General features: G+C 40.6%; 2 protein-coding genes across 2 annotated transcripts in view; one reads left to right on the top strand and one right to left on the bottom strand.

Annotated features, from left to right (window-relative positions):
• Positions 1–989: 989 nt before the first annotated feature.
• UTP23 (UTP23 small subunit processome component) lies at positions 990–7,663 on the bottom strand. The gene is made up of 3 exons (XM_032223386.1): positions 7,195–7,663; positions 3,757–3,931; positions 990–3,341 (listed from the first exon to the last, which is right to left on the bottom strand). The coding sequence occupies exons 1-3, from the start codon at positions 7,380–7,382 to the stop codon at positions 2,961–2,963; spliced, it is 744 nt and encodes a 247-aa protein (XP_032079277.1). The 5' UTR covers positions 7,383–7,663; the 3' UTR covers positions 990–2,960.
• A 1,304-nt stretch (positions 7,664–8,967) lies between these two features.
• EIF3H (eukaryotic translation initiation factor 3 subunit H) overlaps positions 8,968–9,250 on the top strand; it is an 85,460-nt gene continuing 85,177 nt past the window's right edge. The window contains exon 1 of the mRNA XM_032223110.1: positions 8,968–9,127. Coding sequence (XP_032079001.1) covers positions 9,011–9,127 — 117 coding nt within the window. The 5' untranslated portion in view covers positions 8,968–9,010. The remainder of the gene's footprint in view (positions 9,128–9,250) is intronic.

Below are 9,250 nucleotides of genomic sequence, written 5' to 3'. Positions count from 1 at the left end.
TTGATCAAGTGCTGTCCAAGCAGAAACAAAGTTTTAGGTGCTACAGGTTGTCAGCTATTTCCTTCTCCAGCACATGGATAAATATACCTGGAAACATCTACCTACCTACCTACCCTCTTTTTATCCCTACCTAACTACTGTATTTCTCTCTCCCTATCGATCTACTGAATTTCTCTCTATTTTTCTCTATCCCTCTACCTACCAACCTACCTACTCTCTCTCACCCCCTATCCATCTACTGTATTTCTCCATTTGTCTCTATTCCTCTACCTACCTATCTACACTCTCCCTCCCTCCTGTATTTTTCTATTTCTCTATCCCTTTACCTACCTACATGCCTAACTACTCACTCTCTCCCTCTCCCTCTCTCTCTCTCTCCCTACCTACTGTATTTCTCTTTTTTTCTTCCTCTATCCCTATCTACCTTTTTAAAAAATTGCCTCTTCAAAACCTGGGTGGGTCTTATACTCCAGTGCATCTTATACTCTGAAAAATACAGTATATTAAAAGCACAATGTGCTAATTTGCACATATAGCAGGATAGCTTTATTTCAGCCTTTGTGGGTAGGAGCCTATCAGCATGGCCCATCTTGCCTTGGGAATTCTTGCTCTTGCAAAAGCGATCCAAATCTGTCAGATTGGGAGGGCATCTCCTGTTCAGAGTCCTCTTCAGGTCACCCCAAGATTTTCAATTGGATTCAGGTCCAGATTCATTCCAAAACTTTGGTCTTCAAAAGAAGCCAATTTTTTGGTGATTTGAACACGGCTTTGAGTTGTCCTGTCCAGAGCTGAAATTCTTCAGTAGTTTAGCAGAGGCTTGAAGGCTTTGTGCCAAAATTGACTGATATTTGGAACTTCATAATTCTCACCTTGATTGAAACTCCAGTTCCGGCTAAAGAAAGATCCCCAAAAGATAATGCTGCTATCACCAAGTTTCACTGTTGGTGAACTTTTGGTGATGTGTGTTAAGTGTACTTTCTCGAATTACGGCCAGAGTTTAAAGTTGGCTTCATTAGACAACATTTTCCCACATGCTTTTGTCAGACGATGTAGGTTTTTGCAAAATGTAGCCAGGCTTGTATGTTCATCTTTATAAGAAAATGTTTCTATCTAGCTGTCCTATATACCTAGGCATACAAAAAGCCAGACATATAAAAAATATGAGACATTGTCAGATGTAGTACACAACCAGTACATTCCAGAACTTCCTGCAGCTCCTTTAATGTTTCTGTAGGACTCTGGAAGACTCTTGGACCATCCGGTTCTTAGCAATGTCACCATGGCCGTATTTTTTCCACTTGTTTATGACCATTTTCACTTTATTCCATGGTATATCCAATGCCTTGGAATTTTTTTTGTGCCCTTATCCTGATATCTTTCAATAGTGAGATTCCTTTGATGCTTTGTAAGCTCTCTGTTGAACATGCCTTTTGCTATAAGAGGCAACTGAGTAAATGTCAGAAAATTCCTACTAGAACAGCTGAACAGGTTTGATCAGTCTTAAGAGAATATGAAGATTTATGCAGCTACATTACTCTCATTTTCCCCCACCCCAGTAAACATTTTCAGTTTGTTTTTCAATTGAATTGTATAGCTGAAATGTTTTATGAAAGTGGAAAAAATTCTGAAGTGATTTTTTTCGCTGATTTTTTTTTTTACATCTCAAAAACCTGGCATTTTAACAAAGGCATGCAGATTTTCTATATCCACTTATAACCTAGATCAGGAACCTGGCAGGTTCCAGATGTTTCAAATGTCAAGAATTTGGTATTTGGTCAAATATATTAGACCAAACTTTCCATATTTCTTTGTCATTGACCATGCTGGCTGGAACTAATGGAAGCTGAATTCTAAAACATCTGGAGAACAGTGACCTATCCGTTAAATTACTGTGGCTTAATTTAATTAAAGCTGGCTTGATTCTAAATTGTCAAAAACGAACTGTTCATTTTTTTCCAGCTCTTGTAACAGTATTCTACATGATATTCCTACTGTAGGAATGCTACATTTTTAGATAGGCATTATGGTTCTAGTTAGGATCTTTTTCAAATATGCATTTGCTTAGACTGACCTCATTAATTTTTAGCATTGAAACATGGAAAATAGGATCACTGGTTACATTGTAATGAGCTCTGCACCGTACTTCAAAAAAACTCCCAGGACATATAAGATGTATTCTCCACACCCAAGAATCAATACATATGAAAATCTACTCTAACTGAAGAAAGCACATTACTAAGCTCTTTTAGTCCAGGGAAATTTGAAGGGAGAAATTTGGGATTCAAAGCATAAAGGGACATCTGTCTAGCCTCTTGGATGCTTAAAACAAGGATTTCTTTCCTAGATCTTAAAAGTAACTGCATTTCATTGCATAAGAAACATAACAAATATGGCTGGATTTCCTGATTAACACAAAGTAAATCAAAGGTGGAATAATGTAGTTTTTACTGCTCTCGTTCGAAGAAACCACGAATTCAAAGCAGCTGCTCCTGAAATCCGATGTGTGTGTGCATGTGTGTGTGTGTGTGACAAGAATGGTGGTGGTAGAAAAAGAGCTGGCTAGAATGCTGTTCCTTATCCCTGAACTCAATCCTGCCTGATTGCAGTCTTAGTCGCACATCCCTATCCTGAATTTAACCTGGGTAGCATCTTCATATAAGGATTATTTTGCCGTCCTCACGCCTTCTGTTTTGATAAGTACCAAATATCTTAACCTTGTAGCCGCTTTATATAAAGCATGTTCTTACATATTTCAGCTGTCACTTCAAAAGATGTACACAATTTCTTTGAAATGAGATGACAAAAAAGTTGTGAAGAGTTCACTCGTGCCACCAACCTGACATACATGGTAAACTATCTATTTTTTTAAGAAAACAAAATATGATTTATTTTTCAAACAGCATTAACTACATATCCAAAGTCCACAAAATGGATATGCACATCAACTATTCAGAATAATGTTATGCTTTCATATCTGGGACAGCTGCAGTCATAGTGTCTGTTTTCTTTTTACTGCGCTTCTGTTTCCTCTTTTTCTTAGATGTGGAAGACTGTTGGGATTCTTCAGTTTTTCTCTTTTTCTTCAGGCAGCTGAGAGGATTTGGCCCAGCAGCCCTTTTCCGCTTTCTTTTTTTGGGTTCTGACGTTTTTACAAGACCTTCTTTCTCTTTCAGAAATGTAATGGTCTGCTTATGATGCTCCGGAATAAGCTGGTTTGTGTGCATTGCTTGTATTGAAGCCAAAGATTTGGCGGAAGGCTTGTCCAGAACCATTGTATTCTGAATTATAAATAGCAGAGGGATTCCAGGCCTTTTCTTTATTTTTGTGGACAGGTGCTGGTCCTATTTTTTTAAAAGTAAAACACACAAAAAAGAGCCTGTTACAAGATGCAGGTGAGTGCAAACTACACAATACACTTCACAGAAAAATTAAAAAAACCTAGTTATATCCCCTCAGCCCATGATTTGCTAAAATGTAATTAAACTTTTTGAAATATAATTAACCTAATGTTGTATTAACAGCTGTAGAATAGCTATCACTATATGTAAATGTAACACAAGTAGGACAGCAAATTAACAAAGATAAGTAGTTGGAAAGTAATGAATTCACTGCAGCAAGAGGGTTTTTTCTTGAAATCTGAACAAAGTCTAATGACACAGTTATTCAAAGTTATGTAGAAGAAAATGAATGAATATTTTTAATTCAGGTCACAGGTAGGATATTTTATTCAAATATGTTCAAGTGAAATAAATTTACCTGTGTAGCTATGAAATAATGGTGTGGATTACCATCCTCAATCATGGACAATAGGCAGTCTGAACCACTCACTGGATTCTTGAAATGAGAGCAGTTGCGAAGTTGAGATCTCTGTGCAATTAGTTTTGCACCATACAACTGTTTCCCCAAACATTCCAATTCTTTTAACACACATCTAAAAGGGAAATATGGTAAGAAAAAGAAACACAAACTTTATTTTGTATTTTTAACAAGCTTAATTATATCAAAAGTCTACATTTATAATCAAATCTACTCATAAATGGTAGGTACCAATGTCTTTTTGGAATTAAGGTAGAATCCAACTAATTCCAGATAAACATCCAAATCATGATCACATGATTTTGGGGATGCCACAACTGCAAGGCTAAGCAATAATTGCCTTTATTTCTTAAGATGGAATGAAATTTCTTGAAATATACATGGAGGAAGTTAAATATATTCCCAGGAAATTAAATATATATGTATGAACTGAAAGGCATTAAGAAATGAAAAAAAAGCATCAAGTATGATTTCATTATGTGATCTATTTCATCTCTTTTTGGTTTATTTTATTGTTTATACATGTTTTTTTATTCTTGGACTATGAACTACCTAGAATTTGATTTAAGATGAGTCGCATGTAAATATTTAAAGAAAGAATATGTATCAACAAACACTTTTATTTGAATTTACAAGTTGCTCAAGTTCAGTGGACATCAAGTAATTGATATGAAATTAAAGTGTTACATAGTAGGTAGCATAGTAACATAAAATGATATTATCTACTGATCACTGTGTGACTTTGGGTAAGTCACCCTCTTTCAGTCCAAAGTATTTCATAGGATTGTTGTTGTAAGAACAAAGCATTTTGCTCTGAGGAAAATGGTAGCAGGGAGTATTTGTACACCACCTTGAGCCCCTAAATGGTGGGATATACTGTATATACTCGAGTATAAGCCTAGTTTTTCAGCCCACTTTTTGGGCTGAAAAAAGCCGCCTCGGCTTATACTCGAGTCAGTGAAAAATTTGCCCGAAATGGAGGAGAAAAAGGGGCGGGGCCATGCTGCTGGGTGACACTCGTGAATGGCCCGGCGCCCCTGTGAGTTTCCCCTCCCTCTGTGTCAGTTTGCCGCGCAGCGCGCACCGCACCATCCCCCCTCCTCACGTTCTAATGTAATGCAGGGCTGTCTTACGATTCCCCTTCCTCCCCCTCCTGCCGCTCTGCAACGATGTCCCACCTCCTCCTTGTTATGGCAAGCAGCCACATAGCGATGTCCACCTCCTCTGGTACAGTGATCCAATGATAGGAATCACTGTGCCGTGTGTCATAGGAGGCGGAACATCGCTCCCGCGGCTGCACGGGACATCATCATCACAGCGGGACATCAGCATCATGAGGTGAGTGAAGTATTTCATTGAATACACCGCTAGTTTACTGTTTTTCTTTGAAATAAATATTCAAAAACATTATTGGTATCTATTTTTATTTTTGAAATTTACCGGTAGCTGCTGCATTTCCCACCCTAGGCTTATACTCGAGTTAATAACTTTTCCAGTTTTTTTGGTAAAATTAGGTGCCTCGGCTTATATTCGGGTCGGCCTATACTCGAGTATATACGGTACGTATATACGATAAAAACATTCAAAATATCACTCACTCCCAGTATTCTCCACAAAGTAGGATGGGACAGTAAGAGATAATTGACCAGAAACTTCCATGTGATGGTGAGGGTGGGTACGTGTCAAAACAGGCAGGAAGATGGAAGGAGCATCAAGAGGCAAGTCCCATTGTTTTGCACAACTTGCATCCTGATTCTGCTTCCACATGCTTGCTTGACCCTTGTCCCCAACATATAGGCACCTTTGTTATTAACATCTATTCTCTGTCCTTTAACATTAGGGCTACTGAACACCTGGTAAAAAAAACAGGCAGACAAAGCTTTAAAATGTAATATTGTCTGGGGTTTTTTGAGTGCTTGGGAATTTTTCACAATAGTCATTCAAACTTTCAGTACTGTGACCTTATATATTGGCTGCTTTTTTCTTTCCCTTATCTACCGTGTTTCCCCAAAAATAAGACAGGGTCTTATTTTCTTTTGACCCCCCAAATAAGCACGTCGCCTTATTTTTGGGTAGGTCTTATTATGTTTAAGGTGCAGGAGGCAGTGAGCGTGGTCACCTTGTGGCTGCTGCGTTGCACTATTTTCAGGGAGGGCTTATTTTTGGGGAAACAGAGTACCAACAGATTTGATAGCCTAGAATTAGGTTGTTTTTATTTCCTGATTTCAGCAACTGGCTTCAAAACATTCCCTTCAAATCTACGATCAATGTAGCGAGTAGATTACAAGTCATCATACATTTCTATGGGAAATATGAAGAGCACATTGTTATCCATTATATATTACTCCTAGCATAAGTTTTTGAACATAAAGATTTGTTGGAAAAATATTGCAAGTAAAAATCATTTTTTCAGGTGCTGGAAAAAGTAATTTCATCTACATACAGGCCTAAGAACTTTTTTTTACTCTTAATTTCCAACATGGATGGAATATAATATAATCTCCTTTTCTATCTGATTTTTCCTCTTCTTCAATTATTCTTCTCCTTTTCCTGTATAGGTAGTCCTTGATTTACGATCACAACTGACTCCAAAATTTCTGCTGCTAAGTGAATTTTGCTCCCATTTTACGACCTTGCTTGCCAGTTGTTAAGTGAGTCACTGCAGTTAAGTTAGCAACCGGGTTGTTAAGTGAATCTGGCTTCCCCATTGACTTTGTCAAAAGTTTGCAAAAGTGGTTCCTGTGACCTTGGGACACTGTGACGGTCATATGAGTCCATTGTGAAGCATCCGAATGTAAAACAGGTGACCGTGGGGATGCTACAATGGTCGCTAAGTGTGAAAAATGTTCATAAGTCTCTTTTTAGTGTTATTATAACTTTGAACGGTTGTTAAACGAACCTATAAATTGAGGACTACATGTGTACCCATGTGGCTTTGATTAATAGAGTTAGAATGACAGCACTACATGATCTCAAGAGTTTTAAATCTAGAGAAGGCTCTTGCTTGGGGAGTTCTAAGTTGAGGCCTACCTGTAATCCAAACCAGCCTCCCCAAGTGGGACTGCTGCTGAATCAGCGCATGCTCGTTTCGCTGCCTCGCAGGGACTTCTGCGAGTGGCCCCCCTTCCGCGTCATTAACCGTTGGCCGGCAACCACCGCCTCCCCCCCCCCCCCGTCGCGCAGAACTCTCCTATCAGCCAATCCCAGGCCACGCTGCTTGGGAGAGCTCGCGCGATCCTGCCGGCCATCCAAGGAACCGAGCGCGCGTGCGCAGTTTCGCAGTCACGTCTCGCGTTCCTGTCACTTGTCCGTAGCAGCCAATGGAGGCGCGTTTCTCCCCTCAAACTCTCCCCGTCCCATCCCCCGCACTTCCCTCACCGCGTCGTGCAGAGTTGCGTGGCTCCGGCCAGGTAACCTGGCAACTGCTCGCGTATCTGGATCTTGTTACGCAGCGCCGCCTGACAAAAGGTGCCGTCCAGCAGCACCTGGAAAGGCTCCCGGAAACCAAAATTGTATTTGTAGAAGCCCATGTTCTTCTTGGCGTGCTTCTGCCGGGTGATCTTCATAACGGGAGCCGAAGAAGCGTAAACATATGAGAAGACCTCACTAAAGCAGGCAAAACCGTCTCTCGTCCTTTACCGGAAGTTTGGCAGGTTCGTCCAACGGAAGGAGAGACCATGCTGACGCATGCGCAGTGTCTTGCTGCCTGAAACACGTGGGGAATAGTTCTGACAACAGTTAAGAACCAGGCTGCAAAAAATTCGGATCGAAGCTGTTGGGCGCAGAAAGTTGTAAAGTGCTCATTTAAAAAAAATCAGCCATGCATTCTACATTCAAAATAAAGTTTTAAGAGTATACCTTTGTTGGTAATAAAAGCAGAGCAATTATTTTCGTATTTTTAGTATTTGGCGTTATTCATTCTGTTGTACATTTGGGATCAGATACATTATCTAAAACTGGGCTATTAATTCGGCTCTGACATTGGCAAGCGTTAGATTCATTTCTGAAGGGCAGCGGCCTCCCCTCTTGCAGCAAAAGAAAATCTTGTGCATTTCCAAAACGAATAATTATAACCATGCTGGAAGAGAATTCGGGGACTTGCAATCTCAATATATGGAGAAGGACGAAGTTGGGGGTGGGTGGGGGATTTAAAGGATTGTCCCTTGAAGTTTTTCACTTCATAATCACTTTTAAAAGGCTGGTGGGCCCAGTGGACTGCTGGTTAAATGAACTGTCTGTCCTGTCTTTGTCTGTCTGTCAATCAATCAATCAATCAATCAATCATATTTTCCATCTCTCTCTCTCTCTCTCTCTCTCTCTCTCTATGTATGTATGTATGTATGTATGTATGTGTGTGTGTATATATATATATATATATATATATATATATATATATATATATATATATATATATATAATCTACCTCTCTATCATGTCTGTCTATGTCTGGCCATCCGTCCGTCAATCCGTCCATCCATCTAATGTAGACAGCTGCCCAGCACAATCCTTGTGACTCTGTGAAACTTACAATACCACACATAAAAACATAAAATAAACATTACAGTATAAAGCCAAGGCCCTCAAATCTAAAAATCAAAGCACCGCTGTGTGTCAAACTCTACTGATAATCTGACCCCATCACCTTCTCTTCAAAGTTTTTAAGGGTTGGAATTTTCTGGATCTTCGGGGGGATATAATTTTCTTGAATAATTGTCGTCAATTGCCAGAATCGGGTAAACGAAATATACTCCAAATCGATTGATTGGAGTGCCAGTAAGTGATTTTCCACACTCAGCGACCCACACAGGCAGATTTTCTCGCATCCTGCATTTAATAACATTACCGATTTGTGAGACGCAATCCTATCCTCTATCGCAGGGGTCTCCAAAGTTGGCCACTTTAAGAGTTGTGGACTTCAACTCCCAGAATTCCCCAGGCGGCCGGGGGGGGGGAGTCTTAAAGTGGCAAACTTCGGAGACCCCTACTCTATCGCGTCTTTTACTGGGAAATTAACACGGTCTCTCCTATCCAAAAATCGGTTTAAACTGAGTTTCGGGCTTCTGCCAAGCGGAACCTTATATTCCGGGATCGTGTTTCCAGTCCGTCACCCGGAAGATCCTTTCCGGCGCAACGTCACCCCCCCCCCCCCCTTCTTCCCTTCCCGGATACGGTGTGCTCGCTGCTTCTTTTCGCCATGGCGTCTCGTAAGGAAGGAAGCGGACCCGTAGCTTCCGCGGTCGTTAGCGGGAAAGCCAAAGGCAAATCGGGCCCGGGGGACTCGGCGGTGAAGCAAGTGCAGATCGACGGGCTGGTAAGCGAAAGGGGAAACCTGGCAGGGACGGGGATGGGCTATTCGGGGTGGTTTTTTGTTTGGTTTCAGCCATCCACTTCAGCATCCTGCTTGGGTAGCCCCGTTTGCCTTTGCACTCGGGTG

This window comes from Thamnophis elegans, chromosome 8 (genome assembly GCF_009769535.1).
Source record: "Thamnophis elegans isolate rThaEle1 chromosome 8, rThaEle1.pri, whole genome shotgun sequence".
NCBI lineage: Eukaryota > Metazoa > Chordata > Lepidosauria > Squamata > Colubridae > Thamnophis > Thamnophis elegans.
Note: the sequence above shows the minus strand (reverse complement) of the source record. Positions and strands in the feature narration are given on the sequence as shown.

What these genes read in the sequence shown, in the direction of transcription:
- UTP23 (XM_032223386.1), bottom strand. Translation starts at nt 7,382, where the DNA reads ATGAAGATCACCCGGCAGAAGCACGCCAAGAAGAACATGGGCTTCTAC. An exon ending in ACGCAACTCTGCACGACGCG is followed by an intron (nt 3,932 to 7,194) that starts GTGAGGGAAGTG and finishes TTTCCCTTTTAG; the next exon opens with ATGTGTGTTAAAAGAATTGG. An exon ending in ATTATTTCATAGCTACACAG is followed by an intron (nt 3,342 to 3,756) that starts GTAAATTTATTT and finishes TTAAAAAAATAG; the next exon opens with GACCAGCACCTGTCCACAAA.